At 38.6% G+C, this 22,238-nt stretch overlaps 2 protein-coding genes and 1 long non-coding RNA gene across 4 annotated transcripts; all 3 read left to right on the forward strand.

Moving 5' to 3' along the window:
- The first annotated feature begins 220 nt into the window (after positions 1-220).
- On the forward strand, positions 221-3,337 carry LOC308394231 (uncharacterized protein). 2 transcript variants are annotated; one of them, XM_080878470.1, is made up of 3 exons: positions 221-378; positions 2,280-2,522; positions 2,767-3,337. In XM_080878470.1, the coding sequence occupies exons 2-3, from the start codon at positions 2,321-2,323 to the stop codon at positions 3,288-3,290; spliced, it is 726 nt and encodes a 241-aa protein (XP_080734596.1). In that variant the 5' UTR covers positions 221-378; positions 2,280-2,320; the 3' UTR covers positions 3,291-3,337. The 2 variants fall into 2 exon arrangements, with proteins under 2 accessions (XP_080734596.1, XP_080734595.1); XM_080878469.1 differs by having other exon boundaries at positions 223-378; positions 1,914-2,522.
- On the forward strand, positions 508-6,955 carry LOC308394232 (uncharacterized protein). The gene is made up of 7 exons (XM_080878471.1): positions 508-526; positions 844-903; positions 3,501-3,680; positions 4,049-4,189; positions 4,457-4,511; positions 4,672-4,825; positions 5,923-6,955. Exons 3-7 carry the CDS (start codon positions 3,522-3,524, stop codon positions 6,068-6,070), a joined length of 657 nt encoding a protein of 218 aa, XP_080734597.1. The 5' UTR covers positions 508-526; positions 844-903; positions 3,501-3,521; the 3' UTR covers positions 6,071-6,955.
- Positions 6,956-7,523: 568 nt separating this feature from the next.
- Positions 7,524-8,305, forward strand: LOC308394276. The gene is made up of 3 exons (XR_013971155.1): positions 7,524-7,603; positions 8,020-8,085; positions 8,208-8,305. It is a non-coding gene; the product is annotated as an uncharacterized lncRNA (long non-coding RNA).
- The last annotated feature ends 13,933 nt before the right edge of the window (positions 8,306-22,238 follow it).

Below are 22,238 nucleotides of genomic sequence, written 5' to 3' on the forward strand. Positions count from 1 at the left end.
TTTTGTTGTTTCAAGTAGGTAGGATTTAATAATAAACTTAATTTATGTAGCACATGCTAAAATACAATAAAATCTCAAAGTGTTTCACCAAATAAGTAAAATCAAATTGTCTTAAATGCATTAGTGGAAGACAAAATGTATTTATTTTAATATTCATTGTTTTATCAATGTATCCTACACTGTTAAAAAAATCCGTAAATTTAGGGGTCCCTTTACCGTGGATTTGCTACGGATTCGCTCCGTTTTGCGAAATACGGAAAGTTTGCTGTTGCGCAAGGCAGAATTTTCTCCCCCAGCCAGAATATTCCGACGCCATTACTTTCAGTGCGGTCAGTGCCTACCTAAATTTCTGCAAGTCACAAGGAAAGTTGGAAACAGGTTGGTTGTGTGGAATGAGAATGAGAATGGAGTGCCACCTTGTTCCCCCTCGTACATTAAATGGTCTCAATAGGCAGTTGGTAGTGGTGTGTATGTGAGTGGACGTTTGCTGCTAGCTGCGTTAGCATTAGCCAGCCGCCTGCGCTTCGTAAGTACATCAAAAACCATTTTTTCCCTCCCTCTTACATGAAATTTGGTCTCGATAGTCAGTTGGTAGCCGTGTGTGTTTCATGGTAACATTTGAATGTGTGGGTTTTGCGTTATTTTGAAGCGTGGTTTGCCCAACTAAAGTTAACGTTAGCCCATAAGTTGGATGCGCGCGCTTGTGTGTGTGTGTGTGTGTGTGTGTGTGTAAATTAGCCACATGTGTGTATTGTTATAGCTCGCTGTGTTACGTTAGCATGCAACTGAACATGGTAATAATTAAAAGGGGTGATAGTTAAGTAGAATCAGATTTCATTGCAGAAAACATTGCAGCCCAAAGAGAGTGGCCCATGCAGCCCAACGCAGATTACTTATTTGAAGGTACCTGAAAAGTGAATATGCTTCACTGTGCTGATATAAATTTATTGTTTTCATATTGATTCTGTTCTGATTCTGGCTATCCGTCAATTGGCAAATTCAATCTCTTAAAAATGTTGACTTGTAACATTTGTGGCTTTAACGCTCGGTCTTCGACTGATTACTTGAAACACTGCCGAACACACAGAAATAATAATAATGTATCTTTTTTATGTGGCCATAGGGATTGCAGAAGGAAGTTTAACACATACAGTAGCCTTGCTGTGCATATGTCACGAGCTCATGTAGACAGAAGGAGCACACAAACATGGAACCGTAATGTGTCTGTACAGTTAAGGTGCTTGTTTAATTTTTGCAGCAGTGAATATGATGATCTTAAAACTTTAAAGTGTCATTTGAGTGGTCACATAGATGAGGGTTTGACTGTAACGTGTCCCTTTGATGGATGTTCTAAGACATTCAATGTAAAGTCATCCCTAACGCATATTTCCAGATACCATAAAGGGTGGGATGTTACCAAGATAGCCCCAGTTCATATATGTGAACTAACAGAACGGTCTTTCCAAGGTGAAGGATCACATGTAGAACCTGAAGAACCTGAAAGTTTTAACATTGATGCAGAACAAAGTGATAATTTCTGCAGTGATCAAGTGAAAGACAACTTCACAGAGAGTCTTGCTCAGTTTTACTTGGGTTTACAGGCAAAATATTTGGTTCCAGCCTCCACAATAACAGAAATAGCAAATGAAATGAGAACTATAAGTGATATTCAACAGGAATATACTGTGGATGCACTAGCCTGTGAACTGGGGCAGTATAGTGTTCCAAGGGAGACTGTAACATCTCTTGGGAATAGTATATACGAGCAGAGCCCTATGCACAAGGCATTACATTATTATTTTAAAAGGTGCATTAGGGCAAGTAAGAACTTCATAAACGTAACCAAGTCTCTGGCTGAACGGCACCAGTTGCTTCAGGCTTATCAGTCTTGTGGTACCTTGTTTCGTTCCCAGGTTCATGTCTCAGACTCAACACGGTTCTATCCAGAGCTCTATGACCAGAACATAAAGACAGTGGTTGGAGAATTTGATTTGAACTCAAGTAACTCAGTTGTCACAGAGAGTGTGCAGGTTAAAGGCACTACATATGCAAATGGAATGCTGGTCTTACTGAGCTACGCAAAAGGACTACTGCAGTTAGGACAAATAGCAAGCATTTTTGTAAAAAATGAAACTACTGTCCTACTTTTGCTTTGAGGGAAAACTGCCAGCTGGATACCTGATCTTGGACTCTATGAACTTGATGAAAATGCTTCTGACCTGTTCAGTTGCCATGATTTGAACAAACTTGATGATTATCATCCACTTTATTCTTACCAGAGAGGTACTCGGTGGCTCATTCCTCTTAAACACACACCAACATGGAACTTGTGAAAAACTATGTCAAGAAAGCAATGCCATCGCTCAGTAGCGATCAGATGGATACACTCATGGCTAAACTGGAGGAATTAGGAGTTCTCTCTGTAGATGACCTGAGCCTTGTGGACCCGGAGGACATTAAAGACACTCTGCCATTCATTCAGTGCAAAAGATTCGTCAGAGCTGTCAAAGCATTGGAAGCAGGTGAGTTTTTGCCCCTCTGTTTTAATGCAAGTTTTCTGAAACTACAAAGGTTTATTCCAAAAATGCAAAAAAAAAGTTGCCATCAGCTGTACATGGCAATAATTACTCTATAATTGGTTTTCATAATTAGGTCCATTTGTATTCCTGGTTGACCCAAACTGGACATTGAGGACCAATGTATTAATTGATTTGCAACAATTGTGATGTGTTTAATTTATGGAGATGTTTGTCATGTCATCCATAGATTCACAAACTCCACCGCAGTTCACCCGGCCTGGCCCCTCATCAACACCTGAACCACAGAGGTTTCAGCTGCCCTCAACACCACCTGAGACAGCCGACTCCCCATCCCAAGACGCATATTCTGTACCATGGCACAAATTTCCCTCAAAAGTCATGGATGAGTTGCGTGAAAAAAAGTACATAATGGGGAAAGACAGACGAGAGATGGTTCGGATCGTCGCTGAAGATTACCTCCATAAACACCCAGGAAGACCTGGTAGACAAAAGCTGAGGGAACTCGCCAGTATGATTGTAGGACAATATCCTGCCTCCTTCAAGCTGACAGAGCCGTTTGGAAACAAACCTTTTGCAAAAGATGGTTCTGAAACTCTCTTTCGTCAGCTGGAACACAGAATTGAAAATATGAAGAGGCCACAAAGCTCACTGAAGAGGCAAGCAGGGGGTGAAAATTCAACAAAGAAAAGGCCCAGGAATTCAGATCTGTATGGATGTGTGGCAATTCGGTTCCTACAGTCCACCATCTAGACATACAACCATTCACACAGCAATAGTATATAGCAGGAGTAATGCGATAAGGTCTGGGTCCAAGTACAATTTAGGACACATTGTGAAATTGTAGATCGTCTGTAGATCACTATGCCCATAGTCAATTGAAATTGATACCCTGTTTTATTATTTTAATTGGTTAGTTTGACTAACTGTTCGACTGTTTGTCTAACTGCCTCATATCTTTAGGAGTCATCTGTTCGAAAATTGATGACTGAAACATATCCCATTCAGCGTGAAATCCTCAACGATGATGATACCACTATTGCCGTTGTAAAGGACGAGTGGCCGTTCCTGTTTGAAGTTCCTCACCTGTTTGATCATGCATCTAAACTCCTTGGCTTCTCTGTACAAAACAAGCTGGCACAGGTGTGTTGTTATTGTTATTATTATGATTGTGCTGTGCTGCTCCATATGGAGAGAATTTTGTCTTTATTAATCAATCAGAAAAAGATTTGCAACCAAAAAGAGAGTTGAGACCAAAAAAGATAAACTGGCAACCAATCAAATAGAATAACTTGGATGAACAATCAAATGGAATAGATTTGAGACCAAAAATCAGGAAGTGACAACCAAAAAAGCAGGACATTTGAGATCAAAACAGAACAGGTTGCAAATGAAAATGAAATAATTCATTTTTATTTTTATTTTTTTCAAAATTCTCTCCATAGCTCCAAACGAAAATGAGTGTTAGTCTTATGTACTTGTACAAAATTAACACCTTGAACCTTGAACAGGAACTTTCCAAAAAAGAAAAGGGGATCAATGACTTCCTTGACTCCAAAGGGATGAAGATGGGCGAAGGTCCAATACAGCTCATCTGTGGCATTTCAAAATACTTCAAGGAAGACTCTTATAAACTCTTCCACAAAAAAGAGGTAGATGTTGTAGATTTTAAACTGTGTGCAAGATAATTATTTGCATCCAGTGGTGAACCAAGTAACCAACCACAGTAGGAAGTATAGATTCCCCTAATTGTGCTGCTGATATTCTCTATAAACTCTCTATCTATAAACTATTTACATTAATGTTTTTGCATAATGGCTACCTCTGTCTGATGAAGACACTAGCAGATAGTCAATTTGCCAGCAGGTTTGTGTGTACTGGAAACATTAATTCATGTATCATGTCTGTCACCAAAACAGATCTCTGCAGATCCTGAAGTCGAACTCCCAGTGACCCCATGCATCCTAATCAGAGGTTTGTAGTTAAATCTTTTTTTGTATCCCAGCAAGCTGTTGTTAGCTGTTGTTATAAGCTGTTGTTGTGTCATATTTATTAAAGAAATGTTTTGCTTGCCTTAAAATATAGGATTTTTTTTTTTTTTGTAAATGGTACATGGTTTTTATCTGTGTTTAAGGTGACCAGCAATTCAAGATTGCTGTTGATGGGTTACTTGTCAATGACCACATCACCTCTCCCATTGTGGCCTTGAGCTACGTCTTCTCCATGTTTTATGTCTGCAACGTCCAATACCCACCGGAGATGGCTTTTACTCTCGAATTCATGCAAAGGTAAGCACTCATTGTTTGGAAATACTTTGTAAATGTGACTTTGCCGTGCCTTTCTGCACCTGACCTGCTTTTTGTCAATCTACACTAAACCCGTTTGTCTGAGATGTACAAGCTCAAAATGTGTCGTCACATGCTGTGAGCTTTTAGATCAGCTGTTATTGGCTTATGATCCCCCTGAATATGGATTTGTTCAGAGATTTTGTAGCTCCCTGTTGAAGACTATTGTTGGAATAAATGTGTCATATCTTTTTAAAGGGCAGGTAACATGCTTTTTGCTTTAAATAGTGTCCTAAGTCAATCAATAACAAAACAAACATAACATGATTCCAGTTGGGAAATGGAGCAAAAACATATTTTTCTCAGAATGGTTTGTTGACACAAAATTCGTTTGAGCTATCTCTTTAAAACCATTAGCACCTGAGACCAGGTTATGTCAGTGGTGGTCAAACCTTTTCATGTCAAAGACACACAAACTGAAATTTATTTGGCTGCAGACCCCAAACTCAAAATATGTTGTTCCAGGGACCCCGACCCCCCCCCCCCCTCCCGAAGGAAAGACTAAACATATTAATTTAAAAAATACTACATAGTGGATTCATGCCCAAATGTTAATACTTGTACTGATGTGTAACGTGCACTGAATGTCACAGTTTCTCCACTCCATGTTTGAATAACCCCCAGGACAGTCCGTGTTCAAATGTGCTGTTACACCTTTTGATAGGACAATGTCAACTGTGTTTTCTATCCCCTTCTGTGTTCTGTGCATTTATAATATCCCTGCATACACATTGAGGATGCATGCTGTCATGTGTTGGTGATAAGCAGACTTCTCACCCTTGCAAACATTTCTGTATATGCACAGTGTGAATGCATGTGTCTTGAAAAGACAAAGGAAGAGAGCTTAGCCACTGGCACCAGCACCACAACAACATTGGGTTCTAGACAGATGGTCAACTAGAATGATAGAGAGGTTCACACATAGGGGCATATTGAAGAAAACAAATGTAGGATTTTATTGAACTGCTCCACTCCTGTCAAGCCACACTACATGTGCAAACTTTGTCTGCATATCACTATTGTTTTTTTTTTTCCCTCAGAGTTTTCTTTGGGGTCAATCCTGAGCGAGGCTCCAAGGCAGAGAAGAAGGGGAAGAAACGGCACTTCATTCCTCCACAGGTGTGCAAGCTGGTTTCTCAGCTGAAGGAATTTGAATGCAAGCAGAAGGAATCTGAATGGGCCATTTGAGCTGTTCTCAGAGCTCAGAAAATACCTTTTTGGACTGAATGTACACACACACACACACACACACACACACACACACACACACACACACACACACAAAGGCAAATCCAAAAACATGGGGCTTGGGAGTAGAAATACAGATTTTTACAGTATTAGGTGAGTTCAGATGTTTTAACTAGATGCCCACAACACACATGCTGCAGTTTCAAATCCCCCATGTTAAGGGGGAGGGAAGGTGGGCGATATTTGTCATTCCAGTTAAGCTTTTCCTGTCATTGTGGAGTTGGAGGTGTAAGTTTTAATTTTTTTTTAGTTTTAAGTTGTTTTAAGAGTTTTAAAAATCTCTTTATGGCATGTTGCACAGTCATCCTTCTAAGGTCATGGTTGTTATTGCTGCACTGATGTTTTATAGAAAAGTTGTATAATGTAATACTTCTAATGTTCTATTTGTTTTTTGTAGAAAGGTCAGCCACTGGTTGCAGAGCTCTGCCTGTCGGTGTGATATGTGGAGTTGGAGGTGTAGGTTTCTGCATCCTCCTGGAGGGGGCTCCTCATTTTGCACTGACAGGTGAGACAGCAACAGCAATGCTGGCAGTTTTATTGTCTTATTTTGTCATTGTCTTTAACAAATCAATTTGTTATTAATGCCTGTCAGCCTGTGGATGCTAAAAAGTTGCTAGATTTGGCATCTCCCTGTTAAAGGACATGGCTGTACTTCTTTGAGAAAACAGCTGGTTTATGTATGTAAAATTTCTCTGAATGTGAAGGTGATGTTCTGAATGTTTTAATGGTTGTAGTGTAAATATTGCAAATCATTCACCACAAAAAGTGAAATCACTTTAAAGCACTGGCAGCTGTTAAAGGAAATAAATAATTGCTGTGATTCTACATTTGTGCTTTATTGATGGTAAACGGTATAGAGAATGGTACAGAATTAAACATTTTAGGATGACTGAAGTGTCCGTAAATGGTATGGATTGAGTACTTAAATAATACGGAATATTCCATTTTAGGTTTGATGGAACTGTCCGTAAATGGTAAAGAAAAAGTCAGGTAAATCTACGGAAATATCTGTTATAGGGTTTACGGAATTGTCTGTGCAATAACGCCGAAATTTATGGAAAATACGGAATTTTCCATTTTAGGTTTGACAGAAATGTCCGTCAATGGTACAGAAAAACTCGGGTAAATCTACAGAAATATCCGTTTTAAGGTTTACGGAAGTGCCCGTACAATAACGGAAAAAGTGCTGGTAATTAATTACCAGCACTTTTTCCGTTTTATAACGGAATTTTTTTTAACAGTGTACATATATATTTTTAATTTTTTCCGTAAGTATTGAGCAGCTGCAGGAATCAACTTTTATTCCGAGTTAATCTCTGATTCACCCTCCGAAGCGGAAGGCGGCGCTAATGAGCATTAATACGAAACACAGAAGAAGTAAAGGTATATGGGCGGGAACAGCACCAAAGAGGCAACACCGACGACTGGAGAAAGTTGGACCTAACGGCAGCAACTAGCATCACTGGACTTACAGTAAGTTTTCAATGTTGATATTAGTTTATTGTTAAAATACGAATATTTAGTTGTATTTTGGGTGCGTCTCGAAAAGAATAGCAGAAATGTCGGGTCCGTGTTTTTTATGTGCTTTGCTGCTCTCCCCGAAGGAAACTTTGCACTTGCAGAGCTAGCATTAAGTTGTTGTAATGAGGGTCGCAGGCTGTTTAAAAAGTTAGATACTACTTATTCTAGAGGTAGCGCCCGGTCGCCTAGTATGAAACAAAGTGTTTTAATCTCTCTAAATTTTTAAACCCCCTCTCATGACTCAGAATACTTGGGTCCAAACAAGCCCGTTGTCCCTGCAGTTACACAGCGGAGATACCTGTCTGCAGTGAGAGTGCTTTCAAGCCGTTTTCTTGTTAGAAACACTATATTTTAAACTATATGTGCAGGGTTAGGGTTGTGAAGGAGTGAAGGAGCTCTTGGACCTCTGGCCTGCTCTAAAAATGGAGTCTGAGGTAATATGGATCAGCTCTCTTTAAATTGAAAATTGTAATTCATACTCATGTGGCAGCTTTTTGCTGCTTTATAAAGGTGTGCGAGATTCTTCAAATTGAACTGTATTGTCCTTCTGCTGTAGTTGTATGCAGAGTTTCAGCGGATTACAAATCAGAACCTGCCCAATACATTCTACGCTGAACTTGACCGCCATCTTCCTCGACTGATGACCTTATTCAGACAGAAGGTATCAAAAACTGGGAAGACAGTAGATGCCCTGGCTGAAATTCTAAGAATTCACAATGAACAGGTAATAATAGATTGTTACACATTTCATAGGTTGAACTATTGGAACATTGGACAGGTTCAATGATTTAAATGAGCTTTTTGAATTTTGCTATTACTCCACTTTGTGTTTGCTATTTGTCTGACTGTATTAAAGATGTGAACAGGTTATTTGTGGACATATGTTCTGATTTGACTGTTGTTGTTGTTGTTCAGTAAACTCACCAGTATATACAATTCTGTTTTTATCTGGCAATAGGAAATCGATGATATCCACACCAAGCGCACTACCGTTCTCCACGCCCTTCCTGTCTACCTGCGTGAGGATGTCTCTGGATTTTTCAGAACCTGCACTGTGAGTATCCTTAAGTATCTAACAGATACTACTGTGTATATAAACAGTGCATCAAAGTACAAACATGTATTTTGATGCACTGTTTGGACTTACCTTTGTTTAGTCTACCCATACCGTTTCCATGTATGGTCTTTTCTGTCTCCTCACTACGAATGAACTGAATTGGTGTTTTGTTGAAAGTGATAAGATGTTTAGTAAAACATTTTCCTGTGTATTTCCTTTAGCTTAGTTTCAGTCTATCTCACACCACTTGATTCTCTGGTGAATTAGCTGATTTATGTGTGCAGAACATGGATCTTCTGTTTTTCACCTCTTACAGTGAGACTCAGGTCTCCCTTGTAAAAAAGGTACTGGATCTCAATGGGAGTTGGTAAAATGAGAAATTATATGTCGTCTGTTGTATTTCTTGGGTTAGATTGTGATTAGTATCTCTTTTTCATTAATTCAGGACGAATCTGATGAGTTGGAGCTTGATGGTGTTGAAGTGGCCCTCTTCACTGTCATCAGTGACCATGACACGACAAGTCCAGTTCACTACCAACCTGTGAAAATCTCTGTCGTCATTGAAAGTGATGCCGTGGTCAGTCTCCCCAGATTTGGTGAAGCCTTCCTGGTAATGTTTGGACTGATCTATGCACTTTACCTCAGCTACCCCAAAGCCCTGACCAACACTTTAGAATTTACTCAAAAGATTTTACTTGGTCTAGAAAGTGGTAAACTGTCACCCAGGTTACAGACCTTCAAGAATGACTTGGTTATGTAGGAACTCATCTGAAAGGAGGACGCAGGGTGAAGCATTATAAAAGGCTAGTTCAAAGTTCTCTCCTTTTATCTAAATAATGCCTCAAAACGTTATTGCATTACTCTACAGGTGTTAAGCCAATAGGTCCAAACTATACAACGTGCCTTTGTTCTCATTAACATAATGCAAAGCAACACTAATGTTTTGTATGTTTTAATGTTTTTCATAATACTATTTCTAAAACATTGTGGGCTGCGCAAGATGACCTAAATTTCACTGTTTGATACTAGTTAATGTAAAACAAATAGCATTGTAATTCACTCAAATTGCTGCCCTGTTGCCTTATTCAGATATTAGCCAGAGAGCCAAAAACACATTTTGATATTATTTCTTATTATTTGGCATTATTTTTCATTACTCTGACAGTTTTCCTGACTAAACAATTTTTGGTCTACTTATTTTAATTTATAAATGTTTTTGTTAATTATTTTTAATTTATTTAATTTTTTTTCTTAAAAAATGTATTCAATTTCAACATAGTGCTAAAAGGGAGCAGGCAAGATACTGTTCAATGGCAGATGTTTATGACTTTTGCATATTAAGTTACCGCTACTCAGTGTAATTGAGGCAATCAATTACCTAAAAAATTTTAAGTTTTGTGTCACATGTTTTTAAGTATCAAGTAGTCAACATATTTGACTAACATGTACTTAAAATAATGACAACACAAACTAATAAACATTTGAGTTTTGTTAACATAAAAATGTTGTGGTTGTGTACTTATTTTTTATAAGTTCTGTGAACTTATTCCTTTGAATTTGTAAACTTAAAACTTTAAGTCATATTAACTGCAAATATTTGAATTGACCGTTCTCAAAAGATACAAGTACCATGTAATCCAAACTTTTATGTTCTGGAAAAATTTGATTTTTGAGTTGATCAACTCAAAAAAATTGAGGCAATCGATTGCCTCAATTTTTTTGAGTTCTGGTAACTTATTTGGGTTTACAGTGTAGTAGAATTCATATTTTGTGAATCTGCTGGGGTAAAATGCAAAAATTCATCTACACCTCTCACTGCCTCACATGCTTATTTTTGATTTGAAAATTGAGGAATTTCTGGCCAACTTCCAAACTTGTTTCAGACATTGCAAAGACCTTATTTAAAATGAGTGCTTATATAATCTACACCAATGTCAGCATCCAAAGCCACAGCTGTGGGCTTCTTCTCCATTCTTAGTTTTCTACCAGTCTAGTCTGCTGCCAAAACATATCTTTTATAGGTAATAGTGGTTATGTGGTGTTCTTTGTCTGCAACACTGCAATCCCATGCTAAAGCAAATTTGTAAAAATGTAGAAGTGGCTTTCTTCTTGATATTATTGTTATACTCTTGTATTCTAAGACTCTTCGGACAGTGAGTTTTCATAGAAAATAACTTGTGCATTTTTTCCCCAATATGACAGAATTAAACATCCAGAGGTCCTCTTTATAAAGATACTATTGTGTATCTTTGTAGACCAGTCTGACTCAGTATTGAACGCTATTACAATGATGTTTGCTATTCACACAAAAAAGGTGGAACCTTGAGAGGTGAAGAAGAGGACAAGACTAGTTTTTCTTTTCTGCTATAGAGAAATGTAAAAGTTGTTAAGAGAAAGTGGGATGTCATATTAATTGGGTCCTTTTTAATTAGATTTTGCAAGTATTTCCTGGACTCAATGAAAATCATTATTATTAAGAGAACCCACCCGTAATTATATAATTGCCTGCTTCTCTTGATTATTTTTTAACTTATTTGCTTCATTGTGGAAGTCTGTGGATGTACGTCATTGTTAAGTGATTAGTGAGCAAAAAGTGACGGATTCACAAAAGATGAACCAAGCGCACAACACAAAGGCAGGTTGTAAAGAAAAAAAGCCAGCTGAATCCACACTGAGGTACGCACATTCCACACAATTTCCCAAATCTTTCCTTCTGACAAAAAAAAAAAAAATGAAATCAAATTTATATTGGATTGCATTTGCATGATTTTTGCTTAATTTACAAAAACAATATGTTGACATCATAAATTAAAACACACAATGAAACAGTATGGGCCAGAGCATCCATCCAAAGAAGAGCTTTGAATGTCCTTCAAGAAGCCTATTATTATTCCTAAAGACTGTTTGAGGAAAAAATGACAAGAAAGCTACCTAAGAGAGTTCAGACTGTGCTGAAGAATAAAGGTCATCATACCAAATATTGATTTTTGAGCGTGTTACAAATGTACAAACTCTTTTTTCCCATTACTGTAATTCTATTTATGTTTGCTTGTAACCTCCCAGACTAGAGTGTGAGTGATCTTTGTTGGGTCTTCAGCTTCCGTTATTTGTACACAATCTGTGTGACTGGATGAGTGAAGTTCTGTGACCTTTAAAGATTGTTTTGCACACCAAGGGTCTTCCTTTTTGTCTTTTTGTTTTTTCTTTTCTTCATCTTTTTTCTCTATGTATAGAACTTTTGTGAAAATCAGATGTCACTGTAAGTCACATTTACATAGAAAATATATAGAACAATTTCTGATTACAGAAAAAAAACTACACCATAAGACAAGGATACATATCTCTTCATATCAGAAGCTCTCAAGACTTTAGCTCTTTGTTAGTTTTGAGAATATTAAAATGATACAATGAAAGAACATCAAATAATTCACAATGAATTTAAAAGAAAAAAAAGACCTTTTTATTATTAATGTTATTATTATTATTATTATTTATTTTTTTAAGTTAACTTAAATGAATGTTTTGGCATGTAAGGCGACAAGCTGCTGTGTTCAGTGGGTGGGCCAGCATTGTTCATTCATGATAAATGTGTATTACATGCATGACTGACTCTAAACCGATTAAACATGAGTAGAAAATGGTCGTCGGTCCCAACAGTCAGGCAGTGCCAGTGAAAATCAGGCTGAAGTCCTGAAATGTTAGACCAAGCATTTCTTGAGTTGTTTTGATATTAAAACTAATTTTTGCATGACTACTATTTGTTGCCCATGTCTGTGTTACATTAATAGTTATCTCCCACAGGATGAAAGCTACCTGTTCCAGCTGCAGAGGATCTGGTGGTGTGGTGTGAAGGGCTACTCTTACAAATTAGTATCTGTTCATCTTCCCTAGACATGGCGGGTGCACTGTGGGGTGGGAGAGTGACTTTAGCCAACAGTTCATCCTCCCTCCCTCCTTGTTCTTTCACACAATCCATCACACACACACATAGGAGCGCACAAACATTCTGACATTTGTGATTACAGTGATTACCCAGCGTAGAAATGAAGTCATATTTTTGTTTCCAAATAACAGATTGTCAAAGCAGCAAATTAATCTGCTCCCACCAGCGATGTGAAATAGACATATTATTTTCAAATTTCAATTTATTTTCTTGTGACGGCTGCTGTCTTGTGGGGCTGCCACTCACACCATTGTTTCAGGGGTTTTTTTTCTTCCCTGCTTCTCGATATTGTTAGCAATCAGACAGTGAGAAGTTGCCTCAGTTTGTCAGAAGAGGGTTATTTTCCATAGCTGCCTCTGTTAGAGAACGTAGGTAAATCACATTTATATGAACATGAGCTGTGTGCTTACTGAATTTACATAATTGGCGCTAAATCAGCGAGACCTACCTTATGCATCCTTCTGTTCTGCATGTTCAGGTTGCTGAAGAATCAGGGAGAGCTTAGTTTTTCAAATCTAGGTTGTCTAGGGGGGGAGTTTTAATACCAATATGCAAATCACACTTAATTTTACTATTATGTTTAATTTCAGCTCTAGAGCTTTAGTCTTGGACTCTACCAGAGCTTTCCATAATTTCCAGGTCAAACTAATACACATATGTGTTAAACTCAGATGCTCAGGTCATCCGTTATTTGAAACAAGCCATGTTACCTCTGTTTCCCGTCCTTTTGAACTTTCTTTGACTGGTTGAGTGGGTGGGGCTTTTGTGCTCACAGTCACAGCTGTCCACTTGATATGAACATATTAAACACTTCTGTTCTCTTTGACATCACACAGAGCAAAGGTGTAGAAAAAATAGAAACAAAGCATTTAGAATATAAAGCTACAGTGAAGAAGAAGACCCAAATACAAGACACTGTGAGGCCGAGTAAAATCTGAAGTACATTAACTAGTGAGCAAGTTTGAGTCAGTAAGAGAACCAACAGGGACAGACAAATACATGAGCATATCAGTACCAGTTTTGGGCCATTGCTAAAAAAAAAAAAAAAAAAAAAAAAAGCAATGTATTACACATTGTTTCATAATAACCAGTCAACAATATCAACTGTCAGCTACAGTGCTACACACCAATATTGTAAAATCTGAGAGCAGCTGAGAAAAAGAAGCTTTATGTAGACTGAAAGTGATCCACAATGACATGATGACAAGAAAACATAGAAAGTGAATGACGTTCAGCAATTTCAAGCGACTACAGGCGAGATAATTGTGACACAAAGTGGGCGGGACGTGAAGTGCAGAGTGATTGAAGCAAGTACCTGTGAAAATGACGGAAACTGTTAATTGATATATGATCTGGTAGTAACTACATTAGAGGGTTACCTAGGCAACCAGAGCCTGGAATGTCTGTGAGGTATCAGCCGTCGGCTTCAAAGTCACTCTGGACTCTCTGATCACTTCAGCTATGGTGTCCCTGATGCTCTGCACAGCCAGTAACCTGCCTGGTCTCCATACATCCTGCCCATTATCCCATCCTCAATGCAATGATTAAATTCAAATTCAAATTTTATTTGTCACGTACACAGTCATACACAGTACGATATGTAGTGAAATGCTTGGACAACTGCTCGTGACCTAAAGAAAACAAAAAAGGAAAAGGCTATGAATAAGATAGGAAATAAATATGAAAAATTAAAAAGGGTAAATTTAACTAGGAAGGAATAAAATATAAATTAAGGTTAAAAATGAAATAACTGTACAACACAAATTAGAATGAAGGGTAAATTGGGTAAACTGGGAAAGAATAAGATAAAATATATTAATTAAAGTTGAAAATAAAATAACTGTACAACAAAATACACAATATAGAACTATATAAGAATGTATGAAGAAATATAAATAAATATATACACAATAACAGCAGCTGTACAAGTATTAACTGGAAATGAAGAATATAATGTCCAGTGTTGTGCAATCCACATTATGTCTTGTGCAGTGCAAATATGCTTAAAGTGATTTAAGTGATGAAGTGAAAACAATGTCCAGAATGTCCAGTGTGTGTGTAAGAACTGTATGTGTGGGTCAGTATTGTGTGGTGGTGTGATTGAGAGACCGTATCGCCTGCGGGAAGAAGCTCCTCCTCAGTCTCTCTGTGTTGGTCTTCAGGGAGCGGAATCGCTTTCCTGACCTCAGCAGAGAGAACAGTCTGTTGTTGGGATGGCTGAGGTCCTTCACGATCTTCCTGGCCTTGGTCCAGCACCGCCTGCTGTAGATTGAGTGCAGGTCAGGGAGCTCGGAGCGGATGGTGCGCTCAGCTGATCGCACAACCCTCTGTAGAGCTCGTCTGTCCTGCATGGTGCTGTTCCCGAACCAGGTTAAGATGTTTCCCGTCAGGATGCTCTCTATGGTGCACGAGTAAAAGTTCCTGAGCACCTTGGAGGGCAGTTGGAAGTCTCTCAAGCGTCTGAGGTGGTAGAGACGCTGACGGGCCTTTTTCACCATGGTGTTGATGTGACAGGTCCTGCGTGATGTGAACTCCGAGGTATTTGAAGCTGTCCATTCTCTCCACTGGGCACTCATTGATGACGGGGGTCTGGTAGTTCCTCTCCTGCTTAGTGCTGAAGTCCACTATCAGCTCCTTTGTCTTACTGACGTTTAGAAGGAGGTTGTTGATTAGTCAGCTTTTATTCAAATACAGTCCAATACATATTTATTAATCACATCTAGTTAACTCAGGCTCATGTTATAGCAGCCATCGTCAAAATATGTGCCGACCTAACAATGTTGTTAGGGCAGTATTTTACAATGATTTCCATAGGAGTCGAAATCACTCTATCGGCGCATCTAGACAGTGGTGGTAGCAATTTTCTTTTTTTTCTTGTTTTTTTCCTCTATGAATTCACTCTAAGATACATAAACCCATTTTAGGAAAGTAATGAATGTTTTACTTAGACAGAGTTAAATGATTCTTAAAATACAAAGGAAGTTTTGTTGTTAAAGCCATTAGGACCTTTTTTTTTTTTAACTGAGGTCACATACAGTGGGGCAAAAAAGTATTTAGTCAGCCACCGATTGTGCAAGTTCCCCCACCTAAAATGATGACAGAGGTCAGTAATTTGCACCAGAGGTACACTTCAACTGTGAGAGACAGAATGTGAAAAAAAAAATCCATGAATCCACATGGTAGGATTTGTAAAGAATTTATTGGTAAATCAGGGTGGAAAATAAGTATTTGGTCACCTCAAACAAGGAAAATCTCTGGCTCTCACAGACCTGTAACGTCTTCTGTAAGAAGCTTTTCTGTCCCCCACTCGTTACCTGTATGAATGGCACCTGTTTGAACTCATCATCTGTATAAAAGACACCTGTCCACAGCCGCAAACAGTCAGACTCCAAACTCCGCCATGGCCAAGACCAAAGAGCTTTCGGAGGACACCAGGAAAAGTATTGTAGACCTGCACCAGACTGGGAAGAGTGAATCTACAATAGGCAAGCAGCTTGGTGTGAAAAAATCAACTGTGGGAGCAATCATCAGAAAATGGAAGACATACAAGACCACTGATAATCTCCCTCGATCTGGGGCTCCACGCAAGATCTCATCCCGTGGGGTCAAAATGATCATGAGAACGGTGAGCAAAGATCCCAGAACCACACGGGGGGACCTGGTGAATGACCTGCAGAGAGCTGGGACCAAAGTAACAAAGGTCACCATCAGTAACACACTACAACGGCAGGGAATCAAATCCCGCAGTGCCAGACGTGTTCCGCTGCTGAAGCCAGTGCATGTCCAGGCCCGTCTGAAGTTTGCCAGAGAGCACATGGATGATACAGCAGAGGATTGGGAGAATGTCATGTGGTCAGATGAAACCAAAGTAGAACTTTTTGGTATAAACTCAACTCGTCGTGTTTGGAGGAAGAAGAATACTGAGTTGCATCCCAAGAACACCATACCTACTGTGAAGCATGGGGGTGGAAACATATTGCTATGGGGCTGTTTTTCTGCCAAGGGGACAGGACGACTGATCCGTGTTAAGGACAGAATGAATGGGGCCATGTATCGTGAGATTTTGAGCCAAAACCTCCTTCCATCGGTGAGAACTTTGAAGATGAAACGAGGCTGGGTCTTCCAACATGACAATGATCCAAAACACACCGCCCGGGCAACAAAGGAGTGGCTCCGTAAGAAGCATTTGAAAGTCCTGGAGTGGCCTAGCCAGTCTCCAGACCTCAACCCCATAGAAAATCTGTGGCGGGAGTTGAAAGTCCGTGTTGCTCGGCGACAGCCCCAAAACATCACTGCTCTCGAGAAGATCTGCATGGAGGAATGGGCCAAAATACCAGCTACTGTGTGTGCAAACCTGGTAAAGACCTATAGTAAACGTTTGACCTCTGTTATTGCCAACAAAGGTTATGTCACAAAGTATTGAGTTGTATTTTTGTTATTGACCAAATACTTATTTTCCACCCTGATTTACCAATAAATTCTTTACAAATCCTACCATGTGGATTCATGGATTTTTTTTTTCACATTCTGTCTCTCACAGTTGAAGTGTACCTCTGGTGCAAATTACTGACCTCTGTCATCATTTTAGGTGGGGGAACTTGCACAATCGGTGGCTGACTAAATACTTTTTTGCCCCACTGTATCAAGGGAGCCAGAGGGCAATGTTGTCAAAGCCATCTATGAAAAAAATTCAAGCTGCCCTCTTCTGGACACTAAATAATACAGTTTAGCAAATTCCTTCTCTTCTACCACACACTAGTCATATGTATATAGAAGCTATACATATACAGCCCCTATTATATAAGTATAAAATGGCCTGTATTTATATAGCACTTTTCTAGTCCCTAAGGACCCCAAAGCACTTTACATATCCAGTCATCCACCCATTCACACACAGGTGATTGTAGCCACAGCCACCCTCGGGCGCACTGACAGAGGCGAGGCCACCGGGCCCTCTGACCACCACCACCAGTAGGCAACGGGTGAAGTGTCTTGCCCAAGGACACAACAACCGAGACTGTCCAAGCCGGGGCTCGAACCGGCAACCTTCTGATTAGAAGGCGACCTCCAAACTCTTGAGCCACGAGTTGGGAACATAGATACACTGAAAACAACTTAGAGTGTTTTGGCTTAAAAGTTCAGCATGACACTGAAAGGGAAGCAAATAAAATTTTGTTATATTATTATTATTATTATTATTATTATTGGTCAAATTCAAGAATCAAGAATTAAATTAGTGATAACAGATCAAGAACATGTTTTTTATATTGATTAATTGTTTTATGTACCAAACTAACTCCTCTGGAGGGCTCCATCATCACTGTCAAATTAATGAATAAAAGGGATCTACGCTCATTACAGTCTGAGGCGTTTCTCTGTCAGCCAAGGCTCTGTCACAGAGAAGCAATAAAAGAACTGTGAAACCGGTGACAGTTACCAAAGCAAAACAATTTATCTCTGTCTTGGATGCAACAGAGAGCAAACAATTGATTTCATACTGAGACTAATACTTTATTCATTGCAGGGATATGGAACTGCGACTACAGGCAAACTTGTATGATTCCAAAATCCTCCAACAAAGCGATAAGAAAATCCTGACCCATAACCATAGCCCACTGTGATAATGTCTTATCGAAAGCTATTTTAACCCAAAGCAGGTAAACATTCAATTCTCTTTAAACCTTTAGGACTTTTGTAGATTGTTTCTTTTTGCATTGTTACTCTTGTTTTTTTCCCCCCATCTCCCCGTTACGCCATAACACAATTTATAAGTCATCTGGGTTGACTCTTTCATTTTTAGCATATCTAAAGCCTGCTAAGTTGCAATTTAGTCAGTAAATACACTCTTTAAAAAAATAAACAAGCTAGCCATGTTTATTTTTTGTATATAAGTAATCATCTAACAAAACAAGAAAAACATGCTTTGAAAGGATAAAGAATACAAAAAAAAAAGTTTTTGGATTTCATGAAGCATTTATACATGTTTCTAGATGTAGTCTTTTTCCAAAGACTGGTCTTGACAGCCAGTTCGTATTCCCGGGGCATCAAATAGTGCCTTTGAGGCACAGGGTTATGGCAGTAGTGCTCCAACACGTCAAATACATTCTGTTGCCTACAAATATCCAGTGGGCAAAATCATAAATAAAAGGCAGTGAAATAAGACTAATGAGTGAGCACAAAGAAAACAAAAAGTTCTCCTTATGCCACTGCTACCCCTTCTGCATACTAATGCGGACTTTGCCAAATGACATGTGTGAATATTTCTGTAATGCCAGTTTTATCCAGAGACTAATTACAAAAGAGGTAACCACGTCAACTATTGGTTTCTGGCATTTCGAAGACTGTTAGTATCTGGACCACAACAAAGTTGTTTTTGTGGAGACAGAAGTGTTCATATTTAGACTAGAGGGTACAATTGTCAGCTGACAATAGCTAGCTAAAACCTAATAGCTAGATAAACTAATAAAATTGCACTCACCAAAACTAAACAGACTTCTTGGCTCATTTTTACCTCCATGTGCAACCTGCTACAAAAGACCTCAGCTATACTCAGCTACACCATGCAAGCACAGAATACCAGCATGTCCAAGTCCCTTAATGGGTTAATTAATAATGGTTGCTAAGAAACTATCCATAAACAGTCTGTGCAGATTGACTTGTTTTTGAAGACAACCTCAAGTTGCATTTATTCAGACCCAGATGTTGCCACTTGGTTATATCTGACATAAATGCAGTATCTGACGCATCGTTGTGTGTTGTGACTAACACGAGACATGGGATGTTTTCATTTGAGATTAATGCCTTTTTTTCTAATAACTAGGCTGACTTTTTTTTCTGCAGTTGTCATATGTTTGAAATGTGTGTTTTTTTGTCTGGGAGGTGTCAACAAGGAACAGAAAAACTCAGATCCTTTCCATCAGAAAACTGCAGAGCACTTGCAGAGCTTGTGCTATATAAATTAATCTTATGGAGCATGCCACCAAGGTCAACTTTCTTTTGTTTCAAAAGTTAGTCTGAGCAGGAAGACTTAATGATTTTTCTTTTCGAGCACATACCTATTTTCTCTGAGACATTTTCATTGCATCGCAGAGTAAATATATGCACATATGATAGGGCTCCTCTGTACAACTGATATCCACAGGTGGAGGGTATCATAAAGTTAATGTTAAATGTGGAACACACACGCACACACACCCCAGTGTGATGAATGATGCTTATTGCTTTGGAGTTTAGTTTATATGTCTCTCTCCTATCACCGACCCCACATTTCTGCTTCAACACATTTGAGGCTTTATTGCAGAATGCTGCTGTATTTGTAATAATGCTAATATTTTTGTCACTCATTTCCATCCGTTTGTTGCAGTTGCTAGCAAACCTATTGAGGAGTATGCATCAGAAGGGAAAAAAAATAAAAAATAAAAAACCCACCAAACATGTATTATGATGAATTCTGTTTTTGCAGCATCACATTACAATGAATGTTCTCTTAGACATCTGCACCAATGGCAAAAAACAGTTCTTTTGTTTTCAATGACTAATATAATTAGGAATATAATGATGTCATCAAGATATGGTATAAATTAGATGAAAGGTTTATGAGATTAGAGTCAATGTTAAAAGTTTCCAAGGCAAGATTTGTCATTTCTTTAAATAGTCTTCAGGAATCGTTCTCCAGGCTTCTTGAAAGATAACTAAATTTATTTTTTGGTTGTTGGCTGCTTCTTGTTTCACTCTGTCAGCACGATCCCAAACTGTTACAATAATGTTGTGATCTGAGCTCTGGGGAGGCCAATGCGTGGCTTATTGCCTTGCACTGTGTGTTTTTCTATCCAGGTATGTTTTGCACTGCATTGGCATGGTGTGACAAGAACCCCATTGGCTGAAATGCAGCTTCAATCCATGACAGACCCTTCAGTATTTGCACCAAGGGAGTGGCACTCCAATTTCATTGTACTCTGTACAATGACAATAAAGGCTATTCTATTCAGTATGTCTTCCTGATGGCTGTAGACAGTTTTTTGATAACCCTGTCCTGACACCTCATACATACTATTAATGACTTGAATCAAAAATTACAGATTTGGATTTCATCACTCCAAAGCCTACTTTGAGCCCAGTTCTTGTGTACTTGGTATACTTTATCCATTTCGCCTCCTTGAGAATGGCTTCTTGACATCCTTCCACCAAGACCATTTCTGATGAGGCTAAACTTGATTTTTTTCCTCTTTCCCCATTTCTTAAGGAATTGACTAGTTACTTCTTACCTCTGCTTTTGTCCTCCACCTTTCCTTAAAAAAAAAAGATTCTTAAGGACAGGCTGCACACTATGCTGAAATTTCCATCGAATAGATCTTCACGAATTAACTTGTTTGCACAAGTCTTTGGTATTTTAGGTAGGTTCAACACAAGAAATTGGAACCTGTGTTTTGCAGCTGTCAGAAAGTACAGTGTCAAGTGTTATGTCTGTGAGGTGCCCACACTTGAAAAAGACCAGACTTTGAATTTCACTCACTTTATTTTGACCAGCTAGTAGGTAGGTAGGTAGATGGATAGGTAGATAGGTGAAAAACCTTTCAACACAAAAAAAATAAAGAACATTTCATTAATCATTCAGATAAATTAAATGCATTATACAGAAGACAAATGAAATAATATATACACTTGAGTAAAGCCACTTAACATAGCTAAAGCTAAATACTTTTGTCTAAACTATTTAACCCAGTTTAAGTTAGTTTTACATTCATTGGTTTTTAATCACAGAACTGAGTAATTTCAAGCAACAAAGATGAAATAAACTGTGGTTCTTAAATACACAAAGTGTCTACCTTGCATTTTACACCTTTTATAAACAATTAAATTTTAAAGTATACATTGAGTTTGCAAATATTTTAATAAAGACTTTAACCAAGGATTTTCTTTTACAAAGAATTATTTTCCTTAAATCAAACATATTTACACTAGTTTTAAGATTTACCAAGGATTGGGGGTAACTATTTTTAGTATTAATTAACATATGTGGGAAACACTATCTACATAAACAATTTACTCAAACTTAAACATTCATTTTAATATCAATATATTTTAAACTTAAATGCAGTAACTATTTCCCAAAGCATAAATACATTTCCACAATTGAGCTTCCATAGTTCCCCAACATATAAGCAGCAAATATGAGTCCAAGAGCTTACCGATAGCCCATCTAGCTTAAAGTCTTCCTCACAGTTGCAAGCGGATTGTGCTTTGTTTGCTGTCCTCTCAGTATGTCACACCCAGGTCAAATGACTGCTGCATGCATTTTAAGGTCTACTAGGCACGCCAGCCCTTGATTGCTCTAATTCAGCTCACCTGGCGGAGCGGCGCGCACCAGGCCGCGCTTAGTTATAGATTGCACACAAGGTCTAATCAGCAGCCATGTGCAAGCAGCAGCACAGAGCAGGTAGTGGGCAAGAGGAGGAAGAGAGGAGTAACAGCCACACCTACTAGGTCAGCGCGACATACAGAAAGGTACAATTGGTTCTTTGGTCAGTTCATTTTTTGAGTTGGTGTCTTATAATACTACAATGATTCTGATGTCATTGTTCAGTGAC

This window comes from Rhamphochromis sp. 'chilingali', assembly GCF_963969265.1.
Source record: "Rhamphochromis sp. 'chilingali' genome assembly, chromosome: 3".
NCBI lineage: Eukaryota > Metazoa > Chordata > Actinopteri > Cichliformes > Cichlidae > Rhamphochromis > Rhamphochromis sp. 'chilingali'.

Excerpts from the sequence above, each read along its gene's own strand:
- LOC308394231 (XM_080878470.1), top strand. The coding sequence starts at position 2,321 with ATGGAACTTGTGAAAAACTATGTCAAGAAAGCAATGCCATCGCTCAGT. Across the intron at positions 2,523-2,766 it reads TGTCAAAGCATTGGAAGCAG|ATTCACAAACTCCACCGCAG; the intron begins GTGAGTTTTTGC and ends TGTCATCCATAG.
- LOC308394232 (XM_080878471.1), top strand. The coding sequence starts at position 3,522 with ATGACTGAAACATATCCCATTCAGCGTGAAATCCTCAACGATGATGAT. Across the intron at positions 4,190-4,456 it reads AACTCTTCCACAAAAAAGAG|ATCTCTGCAGATCCTGAAGT; the intron begins GTAGATGTTGTA and ends TCACCAAAACAG. Across the intron at positions 4,826-5,922 it reads ACTCTCGAATTCATGCAAAG|AGTTTTCTTTGGGGTCAATC; the intron begins GTAAGCACTCAT and ends TTTTTCCCTCAG.